This window comes from Bufo bufo, chromosome 9 (genome assembly GCF_905171765.1).
Source record: "Bufo bufo chromosome 9, aBufBuf1.1, whole genome shotgun sequence".
NCBI lineage: Eukaryota > Metazoa > Chordata > Amphibia > Anura > Bufonidae > Bufo > Bufo bufo.
In genome coordinates, this window is record NC_053397.1 from 176,915,559 (window position 1) to 176,942,712 (window position 27,154).

Sequence of the window (27,154 nt, forward strand, 5' to 3'; positions counted from 1 at the left end):
ATAACAATGTACTGCTCTCCGCCTTCACTGTGTGAGATATAACCGAATACATTTGTTTTTTATAGAGGTGATAAGATTATCAAACAAGTACTCTACATGACCCGGTCTAATCGTAGGCATTATCCTCAAGGCTGCAATTCATACAGAGCACAAACTGACAAAAAGTTTATCAGACACCCCCTAGTGGTCAAACAGTACTATTTTTCTAATAATGTGAATCATGTGAAGTCGGCATCTATTCACAAATCTCTTCTGCAGTTTCCCAAATAATTTACTTGGTGATTACATTTACATTGGTGCATGAGCTCCCAAAAAGTGGTTTATTCTTCACTTGGTGGTGCCCTGAAATCTTCTTGCACTCTTCCTGGGTGATCTCTTATCTATCATTCTATCTATCTATCTATCTATCTATCTATCTATCTATCTATCTATCTATCTATCTATCTGTCAATGACAAGACAGGACATTTATTCCCTCAAATGCCGCGGTCAATTGCAGCTACAGCATCTGAGAGCCGTGCTCCTGGGAACTGAGTGGCTCCCCTGTGCCGAGATCAAGGGATCAATTTGGTTGCGATGGCAGCCTAGGGCCTTTTGAAGACTCCTAAACCTGCCATATTGAAGTTCCTGTGAAGCCCTTCCTGGAGAATAAAGAGTCTCCCATAGGCGCAAAGTTAAATAAGTCCACTAGTGTAAAAAAATAAATAAAAAAGTTTTAAGAAATTTAAATCAATCCTCTTTCCGATATTAAAAATGAACAATAAAAAATTAACATCATTAGCTTTGCCACATCCCAAAATGCCCATACTATTATAAAATATAAATGTATTTATCCTGTAGGGTCAGAGGATCAGAATATGAGGAGGCAAAGAAAAAAAATAGTTTTTTTCCCAGTTATTTTTTGTAAAGCATTAAAACACAAGAAAAACTATAAAAATGTGGCATCGCTTTAATCGTACTGACCTGCAGAATGAAGTTAACATGTCAGCTTTACTACATAGGAAACGCCGTTAAAATGAAACCAATAAAACTATGAGGAATTCAATTTTTCTTTCCATCCAGGAAACACCATTCCTGAGACTGAAAAACTGCCAGAGAACAAGTGAAATGAGAGACTATCCCTGATGGAAAGAGAACCGACGTCCACTCAAGGTTTACAACCTGGATTTAGACAGTAAGGTATCGGTCGTTTATGGCATTAAAGGGGTTGTGCAAGAATGTGTGTGTTTTTTTTTTGCAAACCCTGCCCACTTGGCCGGACTTGTGAAGGGAAGATTACTTACCTGCTTCCAGGTGCTATCTCCCAGGTCCATCTCCTCCAGGCCTGTGATGGCCTGCTGGGCTCCCTCACTGTAAACATCTGGTTTGACATCGCCGCAGCCAATCACCGGCCGTGACCGGCTCCCATTGCGTCATGTGACCATTTGGGTCCCTCCCCCCATTATGGCACAACCCCTTTAAGACCTTACTGATTGTGGAAAGCATATATTGCTTCGGCGCCCACCACATGTAAGATCTGCAACTGGGAACTGCAGAAAGAGCTAATGAGAACGGAATTTCACTCCTGTGGTTATTTGGAGATTGCAAATTTTGGAAAAACTATTAAGAGACTCCTACTCTATAACATACTTGAGAACTGTGCCTATTATTGCTATGTAAACTACTACTCCCATCATCTATTCAGTAAAGACAGACTTTATTTATTGCAACCAAATGGGCTCGGCCTTTGACTCCATCAGCCCTCTGCCGACCCTGCCGCTTTCTATTCACTGCACACCCCAAGGGGCCACGGAGAGAGGACAGCCACCGAGATCCACCACCACTCCTATCAGTGCCACAACTACCACTCCCCTCCTTCAGTCTTTACTCCCTGTGGGTTCGCTGAATCAGTGCCCCTCTGAAAAAGAGAAATCTTTCAATGGAATGTTTGCTTGTACAAAGGACTTCTGCTTCGGCGCCCACCTGTACGTTTTATCTGGCACCATTTGTGATCCTAATGAGAAATTCATTTTGAAAAAAGTGATTAACCCTGAATTACAGGTTCATTTATCAGCACATTCCTTCTGGACTGGTCACACTGATTAGGGACGCGGCGATTGCACTAGAGCTAAATTCAAACGAAAGGCAAACAGAAAATATTAGTAACTGAAAAATGATTAATTAAGAGTCCACACCTACTCTGTTTGCTAGAGAAATACCTCAATCAGCATTTCCTCATTGGGTCACATAAAATGTAACCTAAGACACGGGCTCCAGCAGTAATGGAAGTCACAGGGGGTCGCTCCCTACTCAGGTTGTGTCTGAATGGAGAGCCACTCTCTGTCAGCTACATTCTACATTGTACACCAGTGTAATGCACTTATACATCGCTAAGTCCATACAATTCTATTGCTGCTGTTCGGCCGTGCCCGTATTGCGGCCCGCAAACAGCGGATCCCCAATATGCAGGCAGCGGCCGTGGGCGCCCCGTGGGGTTTCTCTCTGTGTCTCCGCACCGCAAAAAAATAGAACATGTTCTATTTTTTTGCAGTTCGGACGGATCACGGACCCATTCAAGTTGAATGGGTCTCGATCCGTTGCAGCAGCGGCACGGATGGTGCCGTGCATTGGGGACGGCAAATTGAGGCCCCCAATGCACGGAACGGCCAAACAACAGCCGTGTGCATGAGCCCTTTAGGCTGAGTTCATATCACCGTTTAGCTTTCTGTTCTTCTTATCCGTCAGAAGAAGAGAAAAAAAAACAGGATCCTGTATAAAAAAACAGATTTTGTTGCATCAGTTGTCATCCGTTTGAGCCATTTCCGTCTGAGAGCGTCTTTTTTAGATGGAAAAAAGTACCTCATGCAGGACTTTTTTTCCCGTGAAGGAAATGGATCAAACGGATGGCAACTGAAGCAACAAAATCAGTTTTTTTTATTATAGGATCCTGTTTTTTTTTCTTTCTGACGGATCAGAAGAACGGAAAGCTAATATATATGATATGAACTCAGCCTTATCTCCGTTTTCAGTCCTCAGAAAAAGCACTTTAAAGTGTATTCAAATGAGGCACCAAGTGCCAAGGAGGATGTTTTCTTTCTTTCGAAGAGACCATGCACGCCTCTGCAATCGACCTCAGCTCCTGCCCCTCCTGGGCTCTTGTCCTTTCTCTCTCCTGGTGACGTCACTGATCTCCTGCATCCAAATCTCATGCAGGCTCAGACTACCATTCAGCCAGGGGTGGACTGGGAACTTAAAGTGGCCCTGAAAAAAACCTAGTGGCCCGATGTTGTAGGTGGGTCCACAGTGACAGAAGGCTGAGCCAACGCAGGTAGCGCAGACAGGGGCAGCAATACTGCAGTGCAGAACAAAATACCACGGCCCAGCACAATATACTTCCGCCTGTGCCGCAGTATGAAGCTGTATCATCATCCTGAGGACGGCAATATCATTGAGTTCAAGGGGGGGGGGGGGGGTACCTGCGGCCACTGGCCAGATGAATAAGTGCCTGATGTTCCTACATTAATTAATGCTGAGAGCATCAGATCTTTATGGACCTGGCTGGCCCCTGCGAGGATGTTTTCGTTGCCCCCCTGGGCATCTGCCCAGTGGGAAATTTCACTGCAGGGTCTATGGCCAGTGCACCCCTGCATTCAGCCTGCACAATGCAATATATACTGTGGGCATTGACTTCACGTTATGTACTGCACATGCGCTGCTGACCTGAACAGTCCAGGAACTATGGAAGAGGAGGACAGCCATCGGAAAGGGCAGGACTGGAGCCCTACAGTACATGCGCAGTACATACTGTAAAGCTGCTGTGCACAGTATGCATGGTAAGAGTCAGGGTTGCCAACCGTCCAGAAATTTCTGGACAGTCCGTAAAAAGGCATGTCCATGATTTGTTTGAGGCTGGTGGTTCTTGGCAAGATTCATTTGGTGGTAAGTTTCATCATTTTACAGCTCACAGTAAATGCTGGTGATGAGATCTTATCAGTATATTGAGCTGTAGACATGTATTATTCATTATGGTTTTCCAATTAGTCCGTAAAACATGTTGGCTGTCCGTGATTTTGGGATACATTGTCCGGAAAAAAGAAAAAATCTGGTTGACCACACAGAGTGGTAGTCTGCACCTGTGCAAGATTTAGATGAGTAGTCGCTGGGGTAAGTGGCCCCAGAATTTACTCAAGGTTTGTCTATTCACCTCTAGAGAATAAATGACTGTAGTAAGTGCGAATGAATATTTTCTGACCAAACAACTCCATATGAACTGCGCCATGATTCATTGGTTTTCCGTTAAAGAAGGACAATGGGCCACCCTCACCTGAATGTTTCGTCATTAAAGGGTCATTAATCTTCTAACATCAAAGCTTTTCACACTGACAACAATAAGCAACAAATGCAGAAAAAAAGTCCAGGACTGAAGTCATTGAAACCAACCATACGTGTACAAAGCCGTGTTCACACTAGTGTTTATCTTTATGGTTTTCTCACATAAAAGGGGAGATGTATCATAGCAACCAATCAGATTCCACCTTTCCTTTTTCACAGCTCCACTTTAAACCAGTTTGATAAATCTCCCCCAAAAAGTCTCTAGATTTCTAGATGGATCCTAATCAGTTCTATGATGTACAGGATTTAAAATATAACATCATTTTTACTATTTTCTAGTCATAAGCATTGCGAGTGTACGGGCCGTTTTTTTGTGTTCCGTATACGGTCCGTATACGGAACCATTCATTTTAATGGTTCCGCATTTAAAAAACGGAATGTGTTCCGTAAGCATTCCGTTTCCGTATTTCCGTTTTTCCATTCCGTGGAAAGATAGAACATGTCCTATTATTGCCCGCAAATCATGTTCCGTGGCTCCATTCAAGTCAATGGGTCCGCAAAAAAAACGGAACACATACGGAAATGCATCCGTATGTCTTCCGTATCCGTTCCGTTTTTGCGGAACCACCTATTGAAAATGTTATGCCCAGCCCAATTTTTTCTATGTAATTTTTTTTTCCGCTTCCCGGAACAGGAAGCGCATAGAAATTACATAGAAAAAATTACATAGAAAAAATTGGGCTGGGCATAACATTTTCAATAGATGGTGAGTGCAGGAGCTGTGTGAGGTCTTTCAGAGACCTCAATCAGCCCTGCACTGAGGCTGTACAGCGCTGAATTATGCTGTACAGCCTCGCTGGGGGGGTGTATTTTTCCTGTAACCGGGGCTACTATGTCAGCCCCAGTTACAGGAGAAATCAACAGTGAAAAAAAAAAGAAAAAGTGAAGTAAATGTCCCGTAGAGGTCTTGTATGACCTTATGGGGGATGAAAAGTGTAAAATAAAAAAAATAAAAATAAAGGGTTGAAAAAATAAAATAAAAAAAAGGTTTCACATGTAAAAAGAAAAATTCCCCAAGTAAGGAATAAAAAAAAAGAAAGTTAAAAATAGAAAAAATAAAATAAAATAGACATATTTGGTATTGCCGCGTCCTTAAAAACCAGCTGTATAAAAATATCACATGACCTAACCCCTCGGATGAACACCGTAAAAAAAAAAAAAAAAAAAAAAAAAAAAAAAAAACTGTGTCAAAACAAGCAATTTTTGTCACCTTACATCACAAAAACTGCAACACCAAGTGATCAAAAATGCGTATGTCCCACAAAATGGTACCAATAAAACCGTCACCTCATCCCGCAAAAAATGAGCCCCTACATAAAAAAATCTCTCAAAAAATAAAAAAAACTATAGCTCTTAGAACATGGAGACACTAAAACATAATTTTTTTGGTTTCAAAAATGCTATTATTGTGTTAAAGTGAAAAAAATAAAAAAAAGTATACATATTAGGTATTGCCACGTCCGTAAAAACCAGCTCTATAAAAATATCACATGACCTAACCCCTCGGGTGAACACCGTAAAAAAAAACAAAAAACGGTGTCAAAACAAGCAATTTTTGTAACCTTACATCACAAAAACTGCAACACCAAGTGATCAAAAACGCGTATGTCCCACAAAATGGTACCAATAAAACCGTCACCTCATCCCGCAAAAAATGAGCCCCTACATAAGAAAATCTCTCAAAAAATAAAAAAAACTATAGCTCTCAGAACATGGACACATTAAAACATAATTTTTTTGTTTCAAAAATGCTATTATTGTGTAAAACTTTAATAAATAAGAAAAAGTATACATATTAGGTATCGCCACGTCCGTAACAATCTGCTGTATAAAAATGTCACTTGACTGAACCCCTCAGGTGAACGCTGTAAAAATAAATAAATAGAAACTGTGCTAAAACAACCAATTCTTTGGTCACCTTGCCCCATAAAGTGTTATAATGAATGATCAAAAAATCATATGTACCCAAAAATAGTAGCAATTAAACTGGCACCTTATTCCATAGTTTCCAAAATGGGATCACTTCTTGGGAGTTTCTACTGTAAGGATGCATCGGGGGCTTCAAATGGGACATGGCATCTAAAAACCATGTGGAGTTCCTTTTCTTCTGCGCCCTGCCGTGTGCCCATACAGCAGTTTATGACCACATTTAGGGTGTTTCTGTAAACCGCAGAATCTGGGTAATAAATATTGAGTTTTGTTTGGCTGTTAACCTTCGATGTGTTAAAGAAAAAATTTGATTAAAATGGAAAATCTGCCAAAAAAGTGAAATTTTAAAATTTGATCTCCATTTTCCTTTAATTCTTGTGGAACGCCTAAAGGGTTAACAAAGTTTGTAAAATCGGTTTTAAGTAACTTGAGGGGTGTAGTTTCTACAATGGGGTGATTTATGAGGGTATCCACTATGTAGGCCCCACAAAGTGACTTCAGACCTGAACTGGTCCTTAAAAAGTTAGTTTTGTCAATTTTCTTAAAAATTTGAAGAATTGCTTCTAAACTTCTAAGCCTTCTAACGTCCTAAAAAAATAAAATGACATTTCCAAAATGATGCCAAAATAAAGTAGACATATGGGGAATGTTAAGTAATAAATATTTTATGAGGTATCACTTTCTGTTTTAAAAGCAGAGAAATTGAAATTTAGAAAATTGCGAATTTTCCAAATCTTTGGTAAATTTGGGATTTTTTCATAAATAAAGGTGAAATATTTTGACTCAAATTTATGACTATCATGAAGTACAATGTGTCACGAGAAAACAATCTCTGAATGACTTGGATAAGTAAAGGCGTTCCAAAGTTATTACCACATAAAGTGAGATATGTCAGTTTTGCAAAATTAGGCCTGGTCAGGAAGGGGGCAAATGGCCCAGATGGCAAGTGGTTAAACTATTTTCCATGGTATATAGAAGGACAGATACGGTACTAATACAGAAAAAGACAACTCTAGGGTTCCTTTGGTGTCTTCTTATACAAAAAGGCTGCTACATTCTAAAAAAAACATCTGCATTCGTACCAATGTACTTGGCAAATTTGATGCGTGGAAGGTCCTCAAACCGACCTCGGAACAACCGCCTATGGGCAGAATTCTCACGTGCCCTGCCCAATTTGGCCTGGGACAGCTAACATTTGCCAGAACTGTCTCGGAAAATTAAGGACAGTCCCTGCAGATTTGGAACTGTTGGCAACTATGCATCTAAACCTTCTGAAATTATCTTCTCTTGAAATTTCTACCACAGCCCATGTGGCGTTCTCTTGAGAACATAAGGGGGGAATTTATCAAAACTGGTGTAAATGAAAGCTGGCTTAGTAGCCCATAACAACCAATCAGATTCCACCTTTCATTTTCTAAAGGAGCTCTGAAAAATAAAAGATGGAATCTGGTTGGTTGCTTTCCTTTACACCGGTTTTGATAAATCTCCCCCATCCCTGACCGGGATCGATAGTCACCTACCTAGCAAAAAACTAGCTGATACGTTTCTCTGAGATAAAGAATTTTCTTGATTTAGTGCTCCTTCTGTCAACAGGCCTGAGGGGATGTATTGACATCATCAGACCTTGCTGGGCCGGTAACATGTTTGCATTACTTCTCAAGTGATGTTTAAAAGCATTGTCCACTCAACCTGCCCAACTGGTTTCCCTTCTTGTCAAAATGACGAGATGAGATGAAGGAATGAGGTAATTCCTGCCAGTCTCCTGCTCTCCAGCAGGCCATTCTGGTGTGGGCTCTTTCATAATGGTTCTGTTTTTTTATGCCATAGCAAGCACTGTCACGGACACCTGCTGCTGTGAGCACGTTCTCTGATCTCCGGGAGGAACCAGCCCCCCTCTCAAATAGTTAAACTAACAGAGAGAAAATTACCAGAGCGGCAGATACAAAAGTTCAAGGTGAAAAGTATGTAGAGAGACAAATATGAGCCTATATATCTCTCTATCTATCTCATATTTATCAGACTCACTTATATAGCACTACTATATTCTGCAGCGCTTTACAGACATTAGCATCCAACTGTCCCCAATAGGGCTCACAATCTAAACTCCCTATCAGTATGTCTTTGGAGTGTGGGACAAAACCGGAAACCCACACAGACATGGGGAGAACATACAAACCCCAAGCAGATGTTGTCCTTGGCCAGATTTGAACCTAGGACCCCAGCCATAACCACTGAGCCACCATGCTGCTCATAGCTAGCTGTCTGTCTGTCTATCTATCAAAATAGAAAAATACTGCAGCACGTTTCAGTCTTATTACTGGGATTTTTCAATCTCAAGCGCTTGATAAAAGTCCAAGTAATAGGACTGAAACGTTGCAGTTTCTGGGGAATAGAGGACAACACATTTAAATTACTTCTGGGAGTGCTATCTATCTATCTATCTATCTATCTATCTATCTATCTATCTATCTATATTTCTATCCTGCTAGTTAGCTATATCTTTTACTATAAGAGTGGAGGAGACCAATTAGGAAATCACATTCCGTTCTCCCTTAAAGGGGTTTTCCAACATTTTTTTTTACTAATAACCTATTCTCTGGATAGGCCATGAGTATCTGATCGGTGAAGGTCCAACACCCAGGAACCCCACCGATCAGCTGTTTGAGAAGGCACCAGCAATCACAGTAGTGCCGCGGCCTTCTCAGCTCACCAAGCACAGAGCCACACATTGTATTGTGCACATTGCACAGTGGCTCTGCTCAGTATAGCAGCTCAGCCCCATTGAAGTGAGCTGCACCTAGGCCATGTGACCAATGAACCATGGCCTAGGAGGGCAATGCTGGAGAAGGCTGGGGGTCCTGGATGTCATACCCCAACAGATCATATACTGATGACCAATCCAAAGGATAGGTCATCAGTAAAAAACTGTCAGAAAACCCCTTTAATAAATATCTATGACCCCCTAATGCTGTCAGGAGGACCACATCTTTGTTACGATAGAAGACCGTTATAAATGGCGTGGGTATTTCTCCAGTAACGCTCAAGAGAAGCTGTGGGAAACTGATCCTTAAAGTGGTATTAGCCTCTGACATCCTGCCTATGGTAAAAATGTGGTTGTTTTGCAATAAAAGGAAACCAGCAATGCATGATAGGAGATAGGGAAGACAGGGAGAGCTGATTGAGCATGGGCTTGGCTGTTTTTGCAACCCCAATAGACATGCGGACTAATATTCCCAGGATATAATAGATTATATGGCTCTAAAGAAGAGGAAACGGGTGCACGCTACACACGGTGTGTATAAACCCTCAATAAGGCCTCATGCACACGACCGCTGTGTGCATCCGTGTCCGTTGTTCCGTTTTCTGTGATTTTCTGCGGACCCATTGACTTTCAATGGGTCCGTGGAAAACTCGGAAAATGCACCGTTTGTCATCCGCGTCCGTGATCCGTAATTCCAGTCCGTCAAAAAAATATGACCTGTCCTATTTTTTTGACGGACAACAGTTCGCGGACCCATTCAAGTCAATGGGTCCGTGATTGTCATCCGCGTCCGTGATCCGTATCCGTTTTTTTCCTATCATTTTCAAGGCAAACTTGACTTAGTTTTTTTTTTCACTTTTCTTGTCTGGTGACCCTCCAAAAATCAAGGAAGACACACGGAAAAAAAAACGGACACGGATCACGGAACAACGTAACCCCGTTTTGCGGACCGTGAAAAAATACTGTAGTACATGAGGCCTTAAGCCGATTGCTCTGCTCTCTTTTTTTTTTCAACGGCAATGGTGTTTGAGAAAGATCTTATGACTGAACATATATTTGATTGCCTTACAAACAATACAATAAACAGAACCACCAACTTTATCTTGTCATTTGGAGTGGTCTAGTTATCATTTATACCAATTCTCCCAGGCTTATCCTTCTACTTGTCACCTTGCATTGCAAAATAAGAAGTCAAAGGACCCCTGTTCTTATTATTGGTAAGGATCCCAAAGTTGAAACTCCCACATGTAAGATACAGCATATGTGGCATATAAGGACTGGAACATCGATTTGTCAATGAATCAGCAAGCTACTAAGAACGTGCACCAATGGGGGGCGATTTTGTTAGTGAGCTTTTCCTCCACTAATTATTATTACAGTGATTTCTGCCAAACAAATGATAGCTGAGATTTAATTTGGGAAAGGAGACAGGCTTGCATGTCTCGTTTCCAGAGAAGCATTATGTGGGGAAACAAGCATTGCAATAGATAAAAAATCTTAGTATGAAAAAGCACTGATTGAAAAGTTTGAGGCTACTACCCAAACCTTAGTGGATAAAAACAGCTCTTTTTTCCAAAAAAACAAAGATATGCCAATTAGTATTCTTGACAAAAAAAGATAAGAAAAGTAATTCCTTATGATGGCTGCTGATGTTAGACATACTAATTTGCAGATATTTTCCCCAGAAACCAGGAGCATTGCCTAGCCTACAACTGTCATCACACATATTAAGTGGTCTCCATAATACAAATAGTAGCCACTACCAGGAAGCCCATCAAGGCCTCCCAGCTACAATAAAGCAACTGGAAACTAAACAAATATATACAGTTGTGTTCAAAATAATAGCAGTGTGTTTAAAAAAGTGAATACAGCTCAAAACCCTTCTAATAGCTTTTATTTCCATACACACAAATGCATTGGGAAAAATATATTAAATTTGTTTGGTTCCTCTAAAAAAATTGAAGAAAAGTAAATATCAGGCTACTTTCACACCTGTGTTTAGGTGCGGATCCGTCCGGTATCTGCACAGACGGATCAGCACCTATAATGCAAACGATTGTATCCGTTCAGAACTGATCCGTTTGCATTACCATTTTTTTTTTGTTCATGATAATGCAAACGGATCCGTTTTGACTTACATTGAAAGTCAATGGGAGGCGGATCCGTTTTCAATTGCACCATATTGTGTCAGTGAAAACAGATCCGTCCCCATTGACTTACATTGTAAGTCAGGACGGATCCGTTTGGCTCAGTTTCGTCAGACGGAGTGGAATGGAGGCTGAACGGAGGCAAACTGATGCATTCTGAACTGATCCTTATCCATTCAGAATGCATTGGGGCTGAACTGATCCGTTTTGGGCCGCTTGTGAGAGCCCTGAAACGGATCTCACAGGCGGACCCAGAAACGCCAGTGTGAAAGTAGCCTAAGACTGTTCAAAAAAATAGCAGTGTTTGTATTCTTATTTACAAATTCAAACATTCACTATATAAACTAAAAAATGTTTGAAGATTTTGCTTTCCTTTGAATCACTTAACTAATATTTAGTTAGAGAACTGCTGTACAAATGTGTTGCATGGAGTCAACCAACTTCTGGCACCTGTGAACAGGAATTCCAGCCCAGGATGATTGACTACATTCCACAGTTCTTCTCTATTTCTTGGTTTTGCCTCTGAAACTGCATTTTTGATGTCACCCCACAAGTTTTCTATTGGATTAAGATCCGGGGATTGGGCTGGCCACTCCATAACGTCAATCTTGTTAGTCTGGACCCAAGATGTTGCACGTTTACTGGTGTGTTTGGGGTCGTTGTCTTGTTGGAACGACGATTTCAAGGGCATTTCCTCTTCAGCATAAGGCAGCATGACCTCTTCAAGTATTCTGATGTATTCAAACTGATCCATGATCCCAGGTAACTTTAGACCTTCTTTGATCTTCCTGGAGCTGATTGTTGGCTGAGTCCTGCCATTTTGGCTATTCTTCTATCCATTGGAATGGTAGTTTTTCGCTTTCTTCCACGTCTTTCAGGTTTTGGTTGTCATTTTAAAGCATTTGCGATCATTTTAGCTGAGCAGCCTATCATTTTCTGCACTTCTTTATATGTTTTCCCCTCTCCAATCAACTTTTTAATCAAGGTACGCTGTTCTTCTGAACAATGTCTGGAACAACCCATTTTCCTCAGAATGCACTGTAACCAGCATGTACAACATTTGCTGCCTTCCTTCCTTAAATAAGGGCAATAATTGCCACCTGTTTTTCAAAGAATGAATGACCTCACTCATTGAACTCTACACTGCTATTATTTTGTAACATTTCAATAAGTGATTGAATTACAGAGAATCAGCAGCATGCATGTCATGACTGTTGGGTCTGTTGGGTTTCTATTACTCTACTACACCTGAGAGTAAATTATTTGCCAAGTAGAAATATAATTTCTACCAAAAACAGTGATTGATCAGGTTAGTGATGTCTGACTGCTATTATTTTGAACACAACTGCATATAGTATTCAGAAGTGAGCCAACAAACTCACCATTATGAGACATCCCAACGGACAGACACTTCTGGAACCTGCAGTACTGACATTTGTTCCGACTTTTCTTGTGGATACGACAGTTGAGCTCACATCGTTCATAAATTAACTTCAATCGAATTGTTCTTCTAAAGAATCCCTGCAGAAACAAAATCAGGATTTTGTACTTTTAATAAATTTTTACCATTTTTTATTTATTTTCTAACTGGTTTTCATTTCTGGTCTTACTCTGTGCAGTCTATAAATAACCTGCTGCTACTGGGAATTTGTCAACATACTGGCTAACTGCTGTTGACAGATCTTATTGTTGCTGTATCTTTATTCTATTTTTGCATGTGTGAACAGCCAGGACTAATGAACCCACACACAATTGATAAAGAAAATATTCCATATATTAATCATGATTAACATATGAACACATGCTACTTGTCTTCATTATTAAAGAGGTAGTCCGGGATTTTGAAATTAATGGCCTATCCTCACGATAGGTCATTAATATCTGATTGGTTGGAGGCCGACCCCCAATCAAGTTAATAGGGACATATATTAAAAATAACTGATATAACAAAGGCAGCTTGCTGATAGTTTCCAGCCAGAGGATTTTTTGGTATTTTGCACAGAACAAAACAAATGGAACCATAAAGAAAGAAAGCAAAATGTGTAAAAGACTGGATTATAACAATGCTGTGTTGCACTTTGGTTTACTGTCTGGGTTCCTATTTGCTATAATGCATTTACTGAAACATAAATCGTAGAATATCAATATAAATTATAATAAACTACTAGTTGTTTTTTGTTCAGAGCATTGATTGATGACTCAGAATATGAATTTTTCAGTGGGTACTTCTAAAATAACTAAACACTAAAAGACATTTAATAAACATAATTTTCCTGCAGAAAAATATCTGCTTTTATTATGGTCATTTATCCACTTCAAAACATTTTATTAGCTAATGTGAGCTTAATATTGACAGCAAGATTCAATTCAGTTATTCTGCATTTTAAGTATTCCGTATTGCCGACAGCCAAAACATTGTCTAGTGCAGTCAACAGTGTAAAAGAGCTGAATTTAATTTTCCTACTGTTTACAACACAAATCTAAGTGAATTACAGGAGGTCACCAGGCTGGGACCACACAAGATTTAGCTTTGTTATTGGAAGAAGATGAAATTAGGGGACTGCAGTAATAAAGTGCTGAATAATACAGTACAGAACATTAGTGACCTCAAAATGAAAGAACTTCAGTCGCTGCTTCATTTCACCTTCTCCTCAGGTAACAAAACTGTAAGGCTTTCATGTTTAGGACCATCACATCACCATCTTAATTTTCAAGTTCCTTAAAGTGTAAGGCTTTTAGGGGCATTTAAAGGGACCGACCTGGAACGATCTATGGCTACTGATATTCTTATAGAGATTCTTTTTTTCTATACAGCAAATTGCTGTTTACGAAGCACGATCGGCTGCCCAGAAATGATGATTTAGGTGTCCATCTGAAAAATCATTTCGCCTGATTTGCTTGTTCATGCAGCACCTTTACATCTGCCTATTATTGGGACCGAGTTTGTTCTAACATTTGTTCACGATAATGAGCCCGACTATTGCCCTGTGTAAACCCACGTATATTCAGACATGTATATTAAAGTCCTCCACTTTACAGCCATAGGTCGGATGGCCATGTAGGATATGGACCTGGCAACCGTAGGAGACTCCAGTGGTCTCCAGGTTTGTGTTCTGTGAGATACCGTTCAGAATAGTGCATGCGAAATAGTGCAGAATAGTGAATGTCCTGAGCTTCTCGGAGTAGGACCACCTACTTCTCTGGGTCCATGTGCTCTATGTGTGCAGGCCATTGTGAATTATGCTCAGGTGAATAAGACCTAACTTTTTGCAAAAACATGAATTCAGCTTTGGGCTACATTCAAGTACCACAACCGATTCCAAAAAAGTTTCATTTGACTGAATGCCATATTCTGGGGCTCTCCCATTGTCCTCTGTTAGGCTGCAGGAGAAGACTGTGCTGGCCACAACATCATCACAACCTAGTAGATGGCATAGGAAATACAGTAGTCTCTCAAGATACAATGGCCTCAGGATACAATATTTTCAGCTTATAATGGTCTTTCCTGGGCCATGGTAAGTTGAAGCATCCAATGACTCAGATCCACCAATTGACACGGCCATTTCTTCGGTGAAACACCTGTGATGGCTATCTAGTTGTCTGGTAGCTCTTCTAGGTACTACACGTATGTAATATTAATATTATAATATTAAACCAGTAGGTTTCCAAAAATGTCTAATTAATGACACTTTGAATGTCACACATCATAATATTAAGGGTATTGTCATAGAAGAAACTAAAATATGTTACCTTACAGCCTTCACATGCATGGACCCCATAGTGAAAGCCTGAGGCCTTGTCACCACACACGCGGCATTCTATGGCAATGAAGGAGTTAGAAGCCTCGTCCTGAGATTTGTTATATGACTGTGACTTGTCTGAATAGTAAGGCGGAGAAGGAGGCTCCAATTTTATTGTGTCTGAGGTTAAAAAAAAAGTAAAAGTAAATGTCACACTTGTGCTTAAGTTACAGAAAGGCAGCCATTTTGTGGGCTCGAACAATTTTAGGAGAAAGCAATGCACGCTGAAAGGTGACCTTCCTCACCCTCACAGCAAATATATGTATATATCACATGAAGACATTATGGAATCAGAATTGACAAAGTAATGACCATACCAACATACAACATTTATAAAAGGTTCAGTTAGGTTCTGCGCACTCTGGATTCGAGCTTTCCATTTAAGGTATACTTTTGGAAGATTTCACAACTTTTACCCAGAGTTGCCAGCAGTCCCCAATTTGCAGCGATTTCCCTAATTTCAGAGACAGTTCCAGCAAATTCAGGCTGTTCAAGGCCAAAAATAATTGAGAAGTCTTGGATGGGTTTGGGGCTTAATGGGGTATTCCATTTTAGTGATATTAATGACCTATCCTCAGGATAGGTCATCAATATCAACAATATAAGATTGGTGGGGGTCCGACTCTCGGTAACCTCGCCAATCAGCTGTTTGAAGTGTAATTACAGGCTCCTCTCCTATTCATTTGAATGGGACAAACAGCTGTAATTACACTGCACCACCACTACAATGTAGACGGCGTTCAGGTGGACATTGAAGAGAACGCAGCTCTCACACTAGCTCTGGTGGACAGCTGGACCTCCACCAATGTCAAACTGATGAGCTATCTTGAGGCAGGTCATCAATTTTCATGAAATTGGAATACCCCTTTAAATGTCCTGAATTGGCCAACTATAATGTTGGTAAGTATGCTATACCTCCAACAGAAGGCTAAGACATATGCTACTGCACACCACATTTGTAAGAAAACATATACAACACAGCATCATTTTTGCGGTAGTCCACTTTCTATAAAAGCAGTTGCATTTTCCTATACACTAGAACAATGTCGAGCAATATATATACCAGCATGATAAAAACCAAATGGGACTCTTTTGGCCTCTGTTGTGTGAATAGAGCACTAGGGACACATTTGACGTATAAGGCCTATACGCGAAATCTATTGCCCAGATGCACTGTGCATGGTGCCTTACAGTCCACTATTCATGGAAGTATAAATTTAAGACTGGCTAATTACATGGGGCCTGACCTCTAAAGCAGGGGAAGCAGCTTCTACGGGGCCTGACCTCTAAAGGGGCTCACCCAGGAGGAGGACTAAAATATTTTATTGTCAGGGACCCCTTAACAGAATTATACAATGACATTATATACAGTGACATGACATACAGTATATAGGAAACGGACGGAGCGGCTCTGGTGTGAGAGAGTGATCTTGACTAGCCACAGGGTTGCATGGTAGGAGGGGGTTGGGAAGAAGTTTCTTGGGTGGGGGGCAGGGATGGCCCACTCAAAAATTTGCTGTGGGACCCAGTCATTTCTTGTTACGCCACTGGTGATACATTACCGCAGGTATACACTTTGCTGTCCTGCAGAAGATATGAAGGACAGGAACATGGTGTCTCATGGGACTATATATATGAGGATAATTTTAACAAGGGTATTATTTAGGTAATTTTTACAGTCAGCAATTATAGAAATTATATCATGAATGAAACAGTTACAATGGTGACTGAAATAAGTCCGATCGAGTATGCTAGTTTTCTACAAAGACCAGCTCAGCATAAGCATCCAGTGTAGATATTCACCCTTGTGAACCAACATAACCATCCAGTCTAGACTTCTGCCCCTGTAAACCACCAAAACCATTCGGTTTCAACATTCGTTCCTGTTAGCTAACTTATTGACACATTTTAGGTCTGAAGGACATGAAAGCTGAGTATGCATAAACTGTACACTGGATAACATAAAGGTACTTGTACAAGACTCCAAAGAACAATGATGAACATGGAATGAGTCTGCATACTTTGGCAGTCTTGTAGTTTCAGGTCATACTTATAATCAGCGTCCATCTGGTCATTTCGGCACAGGAAGTTCTTATCTTCTACAATGTCTTCATAGTGGGCAGTAGAAATACTTGTAAAGTCCACGGTTGCAAATGGCTTAATGTCAAAGTCATGGGAATGGTTTTCATAACCAGAGAGGTCTACAGAGTTCATGCCAAAATTCATCCCCCAAAATGGCATCTCTGTGTCTACCATGGTTGCTGCTGTTTCCTGGAAAAGAGCAAAGGGTTTATTAAAAATTGACTGAAAATTTATGTCATTTAAAATTGGCGACTAAATATATAGGGTTCTCCAGCAAATGCTGCTGAGACTGCAGAAGTCATTGGTATATCATTATGGACAATGTCATGGACAGAGTGCTGGCGAGATTACGTAAGTGCCCATCCTACATACTTTACTAGCTTTCCAGTAACTGTAATTTCCGTGATAATGACTATTGCAAGGTAAAGTATGATGTAATGATATTAGTGGAGCTGAGAATATATCAAATTCATTATCTTTGTCAAAGGAGGGTAGAGTGATACAGTCATCAGATTTCTTAAAGGGAACCTGTCATATTGAACATGATGTCTGATCTGCAGGTAATAGAGCAGGAGGAGCTGAGCAGATTGATATATAGGGGCACATCTATTTAAACGCCGGTCCTAATAAACCCCTAAGCTGGTGGTGGATCCAGCAAAGTTATAAAGAGGCCATGGCCTCTCCATAAACTTCGGCGCATCCTCCGCCATTTCTAAATGTAAGACGGCTTCCGAGCTGTCTTACATTGAGACCATTTTCTACGCCTGAAACAGGCGTAGGAAATGGTAAATGAGGCGGGCTAGCCAGCCTGTTCCCTTCCCCGACCACGCCACACCCACTTTTTTAGATCAGGTGCACCGTTGCACCGCAATCTGCGCCTGAAATACGTCTAATATAGCCTATTCAACCAGTTACAGTGTCTGGTAGGGCTGACCTTGCTTATTAAAAACATTTCTTCCCAGGATCTGTTGCTGCATTTAGGAAGGTTTTTTTTCTTTTTGTATATGCAAATTAGGGAAAAAACATTCACGAGGCCCTCAGCACTTGGGACACCTTTGTTTCTCCAGTCTGCTTCCCTGGACATTCCTCCTCCACCCGGATGCCTTGCCCTGTCAATTTAGCGGAAGGAGGAGTGCCCACTAGGGAAGTAGAATAGAGGAGCTGAGTGGCTCAGGCCCACCCTCGGATCAGGGAAAGAAAGGAATGATTTTAACCAGCCGCGTCAGCTCTACAAGGCATTATGACTGGTTTAATAGGGTAAATCTTGATGCCATCTGCCCTTTAAATCTCTGCTTAGTCCAGTGATTTTATGACTGTGCGTATAGAGTTAGCTGTCAAGCACTGAGTAGAAACGCCTACTGGACTCCTAAATTTAGAAAGAGCAGGAATTAAATGAATGAAATGATATGAAAGTTATACTGAATCTTTACCACCAAGCTATATATCAATCTGCTCTATAACCTGCTGCCTGCAGATCAGACTCCATGTGTTCCCTTTAACACTCTCTATTTCCATCTGTTCTATTGAAATGTATAATATGTGATGTGTGTCACTTGATAAGCCCCAGAATACAGATTACAACAAATTGTATATCATCATTGTGTTTGCATCTGATTGTATAGTTAAAGGGAATTTGTCACCAGCGACCTCCCTATCCAGGCGTTTGCATAGACACATAGCTGTGGTTCACCTGATTAAAACCCTGTTTTTCTTTTGTTGATCCGAGGCTCTAATGCCAAGTTATGATATTTTTTCTTAATAAGCAAATTAGGCCTCTGGTGCAATGGGGGCGTCACTATTGCTCTTGTAGCACCCAAGGGCAGCTCCTTTCTGTGGCCAGCCCCTTAGTCGTTGCTTTGATTGACAGGGCCAGGCAGTGGCAAAGCAGCGAGGGATGGGCTGGCCACTGAAATGAGTGGAGCTTGGGTGCAACAAGAGCAATGCTGACGCCCACATTGCACTAAAGGCTTAAATTGCATATTAGGAAAAAGTGTCATAACTCGGGAATGGATCCTCTGATCAACAGTAGAAAAACAGCGTTTTAATCAGGTGAAGCACAGCTATGTGTCTATGCAGACAGCTGGATAGTGAGGTCGCTGGTGACAGATTCCCTGTTAAGAGTATTGTGACACACAGGGACTGCCAACCAGTCTGCCATGAACAGATAATCCAATGCCATTCCAGAGAAACCTCCATTATTTGGTTGTATACCATGAAACCACATTGGTACGTTTTGGGCTGTTATACCATCTTGTATGGATATAAATGACATTTATACTTAGGATGTGGGTTGACAAAATTAAGATTTCGACATGTAATAGCCATCTGAATGCACGTCTCTTATGCTATGGCCTCATAGACATGAACTAGAAGAAAACATCAGTGTCTTGATCACAGTGGTGGCAATGATGCAACAAATGAAATGGGTCAAAGAGTAGAACAAATGTGACGTGACTCAGAAAGCACAAATACAGAACATTTCACTCCTAAAAAGCATTCAACATATGGCTGTATCATGTAAGAGCTATTAGGCTGAGGCAGCGCCCCTCCATGACTGCCAGGGGTAGAATATTGCCACATATCTGTTCCATCTCCACCCTATAGCTGGCCATAGACATTAGACTTTTGCCAAGCGATCCTGCCAATTTGTAAGCTCGGCGGAGAAGCTGTGGCGGAGGATGAGAAGGAGTCGGGAAGCAGCACCGGGGAGAAGGTAAATATGCTTCCCCAGCACCAAGGAAGAGGGGGTTGGTCAAACCCCTCCCCCCAGAAAAGGGCACAACCCCATTAAAGTGAAAGTTGTAATTGCACTGCAACTCCAAAAGGGAGAAGGGGTGAAGGTAAACATTGAAGAGAGCGCAGTGCTTGCATGAGCGCCACAGCCCCTGGTGGCATGAGAGGCAGAGCTTTCTGAGAGCTCATTTGCATACGTTCTTCCCAGAATTCCAGAGAAGCAAGTATGGCCTATAAACCTCCGCACGCTGATTAAGGCGTTCTCCATAAGAAGATATAGTACCCGCCACAGCCCTTTCAAACAGCTTTCAGATCAGATAATGATGACCTGTCCTGAGGGTACGTCATCAGTTATCTGTACCCTGGACAACCCCTTTAAGTTACAGTGCTAACACTCATAAAAACTTAGAAGGGACATATGTCAACATTGTCCATACGGCCTAATTTAATGTTGTCCAGATACTGACATGAATCAACAATTATAAATGTAAATGTTCTTGACATTCTCATGGCCAAGTTATTAAGCAAGACTACTGAGATCACATGAGATTTCCACAGCGTTCCCCAGGAAGCGACAGCAGATCAGATGACTACCAGCTAAGCGTTATTTCATTATTTAATTGGTGTGTCAATCTCATTTTTGAAATCTGTGATTTCTGAAAGTTATAATTCACATTGCTTAATAAAATATGAATAACTTCATGCCAGGAAGCTATTTCCATTATAACCTGAAAAAATCTCGCCATTAAGGATCGGGCAGATGAATTTCAACTGCTCGATCCTTTTGTACTTGAAGGGGACAAGCCACTGCCAGAAGAGTCTGGCACTATCTTTTTTCCCCTACCCATTCAGGATGTTCAATTTAGCCAACAGAGATACAGTATGAGCTGCCGAATGCTATCTAATCTAATTGGTCACTCTATTATAGTATTATTCGAGGACTGAATGGCAGCATTATGTGGGGGCAAGACCCTCAAATGGTAACAAATAGAGCATCATCCCACATAGCGCTAGCCCTCCCTGTATCACAGCCAAATATCCAAGGTGCCTATGCATTCATGTGGCTTTTTCCACTAAACTCTATGGGAATTATGAAGACAACTTCCTGAAACATCTAAGAGAACGCTACAGACATGGAAGGTCACCTCTTCTTCTCTTTATGGATAAATAGGATCACGGAGATTAGGCAGTGGAGGCCATTAGGTGCCCAAGATGGTGGAAGAGCTCCTAGACCCTGAGAGCCCAAAAACATAGTTAGAACATAATGTATTTTCTTTCAGTATAACTGGCAATCATACATCGGTGGAATGTCTTGCCACTCTTCCAGGAATTCTCGAGTGTGATCCATGAGCTGCTCCCACAAATTCCTCTTGACAAAAAACAACCAATGTGTTCCTCAATTCAGTGACTCACTCAAACTGGCATTCAATTCTTTAATTGTTCACAGAAGATAACTATATCAGTAACTAATCTGGAATTACTGGACAATAATTTCACTAAAAAATGATAAACAGCTGTGGTTAGGGCTTCATCTCAACCTCTGTCCTCATTGGAAAGCTGGAATATCTAATTTTAGACCCTCAAACCACTGGTATCTGTCATCATTAAAATTAGGGTGACTGGTACTGGATTAGTAACTGAGCTGCCTAGGGTGGTGGTCAGTCTAATGACCGATGATATTTAGATCACTCCAAACAGCAGTTGACTTTTATCCTATTAAAGGGGTTGTCAAGGTCATTTTTTTTACTTCTGGAAACTGCCCGGGGCTTGATAAAATCACTTACACTTAAGCCCCTCTGATCCAGTCCTGCCGCTCCATCCTATATCCAGGCTGCAGCCAGTGGCATATTGTTGTGGCTGCAGTAGTGATATCCTGAATACCTCTGCAGCCAATAACTGGCCTCAGCAGTGTATGGTATGTAACTGCAGAGGACAGCGATAGGCTGCAGTGCTGTATGGGACATCACTGCTACAGCCACAAAAATACATCACTGGCTGCTGCCGCAAGATAGGATGGAGCTGCCACTTTGGAACGGAGGGGCCTGGGATGTTAAGTGTAAATGATCTATTATTTTATTGGGCCTCCAGGCGGTTTACGGAATTAAAAAATAATAATGTGCGCAACCCTTAAGAGCACAGAATGCCTATACCCCAAGGTAGCTTTTTCCCTTATAGATGTGGATATAATGGACCACAAACCTTGATGGAATTAGATGTAAGAGTAGTAAGCCATGTGCCACATCTCAATTTTAACTCTGCGTACTTCTATTAAATGCATTTTTTAAATAAATCTGTCACCAGTTTTATGCTGCCCTATCTAACTTGTGACAGGGGCCTCATTACAGCACAGGGTCACTTTTATTTTTGGTGCTTTAGTTTTCTCAAAAGCCTCCAGCTGGACCTGCATGCTAAATCCAGCTTCCGGCTCCCCTGCCACTGATGGGCAGCTTTCTCCCTATACACAGCATAGGAATAAAGCTGTCAATCATCCATTTTGATCATGTAACGAATTAGGAATTTGTAGGTTAATATGTAATCTTGTGCCCAGGGACTTTAATGCACTTTCTGCATATGAGATTTTGATCCTTTTGGGGGGGAAAGCTGGGGGCTGGGGGACGGACGGACGCCATGTGCAGGGCATGTCTACATGTACTGCCTTCTGAGATTTCTCTTTTGTTTTTAGATGTTTTTAAATGTCTATATCGACATATTTGCTTAAATAAAGATTTTTCTTTTGTATAAGGTGGGGTTTGCAGACTTTGTCTGTGAACATGTAGTGTATTGGCACATAGGCACATATGGGCATTTGATATGAGCAGTTAGTGCCCGCTCTTCTTTGACAACTGGACTATAGCTACATAGAAATCATATTTACATAGGACTGTCACATGGGACTGTCATTCTCATGGATTGTTACACTATAAAAAGTATCTCCATTGGAAAGAATCATAGAACCCAAGATATACAGTATCTCACAAAAGTGACATTTTTGTAAATATTTTATTCTATCTTTTTATGGGACAACACTGAAGATCTGTCAATTTGATACAATGTAAAGTAGTCAGTGCACAATGGTGGCCACACAAACCTTTGACACAATTTGGCCATTTTCACTTAGGGGCGCACTCACTTTTGTTGCCAGCGGTTTAGACATTAATGGCTGTGTGTTGAGTTATTATGGGGGCACAACAAATTTACGCTGTTATACGAGCCGTACACGGACTACTTTACATTGTATCAAAGTGTCACATCTTCAGTGTTGTCCCATGAAGATATAATGAAATATTTACAAACATGCGAAGTGAATCACATTTATTAATCCATATAACAAACAGTTAATCCGTGCAACAATGTTACATGTCTTTCTCCGCGCAGATTAAGAAAATCCAGATTAATTCAAGCAACGTTTCTAAGGACCTTTATCAAGCCATATCTGGAATTGATGTAAGGAGGTTATGAAGTTGGGAAGGCCGTCACCAGTGCGTTGATCTGGATTCATAAATGTGATTCACTTTGTACAGATGTAGTAGAGTTAACACTCATGTTTTATGAGACGTGTTATCTAAACTTAATGAGTTAAGCAAACACCTTCAATTGCTTTTCAAAGGCTTTTGTTTCAAGATAACGATGAGTTACGAAATGTGAGTTAAGAGTTTGAGTGTTAACCCTGCTACATCTGTATCTCTTAAAGAGCTGAACCCGGACAAACCCATAATTTCACCCAGGCAGCCACCCTGACAAGAGCATTTCATGCTCCGATGCGCTCCCATGCCCTGCGCTGGATTGTGCAGGGCAAGGGCTCTTTTATTTACCATAACACACTGCTGGGTGGAAGCTTCCGCCCAGCAGTGTGTTCGGTGACATCACTGGCTCTGATGGGCGGTCTTTAGCGCTGCCCTAGGCGTTTTACAGGCTAGGACAGCCCGCCCATCAGTGCCGGTGACGTCACCGGGCTCAGTGCTGGGCGGAAGCCTCCGCCTGGCAGCCCTAAGGAGAGCCGCAGGTACGTCACCGGAACTCCAGAAAATGCCTTTGCCCTGCGCGATTTAGCACAGGGCAAAGGAGAGCATCGGAGCATGAACTGCTCCGATGCTCAAGTCAGGGGGCTGCCTGGTGGAAAATGGGCATATGTCCGGGTCCAGCTCTGAAACCAGACAATCCCTTTAAAAGTAGTGCCGCAAATTCTTTAACTGTGCAATTCTGGACTCAAGAGTCCGATACCATTGCTACAACTAAGACGCTTATAAATCATTATTTTATATTCATTACCTTCCTTTTGTGGTTACTGCGACATAATATACATTACAGTCAAGACCCCAATTTTAGAAACTTCTGTCTAACAGGAAATGCGGCTCCTGAATACCTGCTGCAAACTTTTGACCTCAAAGCTGTCATGTCAACTGAAAACTTTATAGACCTTAATTATAGAGTAGAGAGAAAAGGTTTGACAAATGTGAAAGTTCTTCTATAGCTCAGTATAGAAATATGGGCAACACAGCAGTTTGAGGGGTTTTCTGGGAATTTATATTGATGACCTATCCTCTGGATAGATGTTTAATATCAGATCGGCGGAGATCTGACACCTGGGACGCTCATCGATCAGCTATTACAATAGGTCTGTGCACCATGAGTACTGCGGCCTCTTCCTGGGCCATGTGATATCGCCGTACATCGATCACATGGCCTAGGAGCAGTTCAGCCCCATTCAAGCCAATGTGGCTGAGCTGCAATACCAAGCACAGTCACTATACGATGTACGGCGCTGTGCTTGGAAAGCTGCCTGCGTTCACCAGAGCTCCAGAGAGAGCGGCAACTCTCGGAAACAGATGGTCTTGAGGATAGGTCATCCTTATTGATTCCTGGATAACCCCTTTAAGAAACTACAATTTTCTCCTATTATTGAACTTTTCTTATACTACTGGATCACGCCGTGAAATAGCATGTAGCAATAAAAAGATTGCAGTTGCATCCAGATTCTGATGGCTTAAGGGGCCCAAAGGCCCCTCTTCCCCCGTAAGAAGGCATAAATCATATAATGGCACATGGTAAGTGCCCTCTCTTTTTATCAATTTTTCATTTTATGAATTTCACAACGTTTCTCAGTATACACACTGCGTGTTGAGCCTGCAAACCACACAGCCGCTCTCTGAGTCACACTGCGTCACCAACCACGTCTCATCTTAGTTTCTTTGGTGGCTTAGGGCTCATGCAAACGACTGCATTTTTCTTCAGTGTACTTACTGCCCAATTTTTTTCTTTTGATAGCAGGTTGAGCCATTTATTCCTATGGGGCCATTGCAGATCAGTGTGGCCTTTCCGTAAATTAAACAGCAGGTTTAATGAACACTTTGAAGGAAGCTAGCCCAGTTTTGCGGATCCATATTTCACGGACACAACCACACGCATGAGGCCTGAGAATGATTTTGCTTTTGTCAGCATCACTATATCAATGCAATGTGTTGGCGGCCAGTAGAGTATTGAAATCAGCTCCATGCTGAATACCGTTATTTGCATACTGTCTGCTAATATATAACTTCTTGCAATTCATTAATTTGGCATTTTGCCTAGAAATACAGAGCTTCATACACAGTAAATGAACATCAACCTGGCAGAATTCCCAGATGTATATACTATATAACAGGGATGCCCAACCTGCGGCCCTCCAGCTGCTGCAAAACTACAGCTCCCAGCATGCCTGGACAGCCTACAGCTATCAGCCTATAGCAGGGCATGGTGGGAGTTGTAGTTTTACAACAGCTGGAGGGCTGCAGTTCGAGCATCCCTGCTCTATAGTATGTGTTCATGGGTATTTCGGAAAACATCAAAAGGACTCTACATAGTGGTATCCATTAAGGCAACACTATGTCTGGATGATTATCTTGCATGTTAAAGTTTTCTTATAGGAATGATCTACATAAAAAGTTGAGTAACTTTATTTGTAAAACAACCGTGTAATTTTATAAATACTAGTCCAGAGCTGCAATCATAATTCTGCAAGTTACTACTGGAAAGAGATGACAAACTCAGGCTAAGTTCATACCTCAGTTTGGTAAACCCAGTAGCCTGTCCCACCAGTAACTACAGAAGTTACCGTATCTAGACACGGACAGGTACCGCATGATTCCCATTTATTATAATAGGATCTGGCATAAATCCCGGCTTTCTGCCAGAAAAATACAGTCACATGCAGCTGCATTTTTTCCAGGAGAAAGCTGGCATTTATGCTGGATCCCACTATAGTGAATGGGGATCCAGTGGTACCCAACGGTCTCCGGCTACGCCAAATGTGGTAACTCCGGTAGTCTGCTCCTCTGCCGTAACAGACTACCAGATTTACCATAGGCACATCCCTAACATCTTAGCTGTGTTCCTATAATGCAGCGAGAAAGTAAGTTTTCCCTACAGCCGATTATTGTACAGTGTCTGGTGGAAAGAGGACGTTTCTCAGAATCTAACACAGGCAATGAGCAAGCAGTGAATGCTGGGAGATTTCAGCTCTGAAGCGCACAGAATTCTTAATGCAACCCTCGAGTTTAAGGCAAGTTGTAAATTAGTAACAGTACAAGATAAGTATCGTAATATGTTTACAAAGTTACTCTTTTATGTAGATTATAGCTAAAATACAAAATGACACTTTTGTTATTACCCATATTAGCAAACCAGTCGTTTTTCAGCCTTGTGCATGAAAGTAACATTTTCTGAATACACGTGTTCAGCACAGGCTCATTTATTGGTTTATTGATTTCCAACCAAAGTTCACTGAAAAAAGTGCAGTTATTTGTAGCTTGTGATAAGAGGTCTGCTCGGTGGTTGTGTCAGGCTTGTGCAACAGGTGTAAGCAGTGGAGGCTTTCATATGTAATGCCATGATTATCAGGCCATAGCCATACGACTAGTGAGCCAAAACAAGGGTTGTCTGGTTTGTATGTTTAAATTAAAATTTTTTTGCTTATAGAATAGAAAAATCATCCACTTTTTTAATATACATGTATGTAAAATTCTGCTGACATAGCTTTCTTATACCGGTGTTGTAGTCTGGGTCACAAAAATATTTATAGCTGTGATTAATCCTGTTTAATGCATCCATGGGTGAACTGAATAGGACTAAACATGGCAACAGTCATGGGACCCTCAGGCCTGATTCATGGGACGGTACTTTCCATCCATGTGCGCAACAGACTGCAGACGGAGCCATTAAAATCAATGGTTCAATGCTCATATCTGAGAAACATCATTAAAGAATAGAATAGAGAACAGAATAGAGAATAGAATAAAGAACAGCTGTCTGAATTAGGCCTTAGACTCGTGTCATGTGACCCAGGCACTCATGTGA

The 27,154-nt window shown here is 41.3% G+C and overlaps 1 protein-coding gene across 1 annotated transcript in view; it reads right to left on the reverse strand.

The window, feature by feature from the left end:
* PPARG (peroxisome proliferator activated receptor gamma) overlaps positions 1-27,154 on the reverse strand; it is a 64,362-nt gene that overhangs the window by 14,567 nt on the left and 22,641 nt on the right. The window contains exons 2-4 of the mRNA XM_040407861.1: positions 17,029-17,278; positions 14,958-15,127; positions 12,590-12,728 (exon numbers count right to left, since the gene is read on the reverse strand). Coding sequence (XP_040263795.1) covers positions 12,590-12,728; positions 14,958-15,127; positions 17,029-17,263 — 544 coding nt within the window. The 5' untranslated portion in view covers positions 17,264-17,278. The remainder of the gene's footprint in view (positions 1-12,589; positions 12,729-14,957; positions 15,128-17,028; positions 17,279-27,154) is intronic.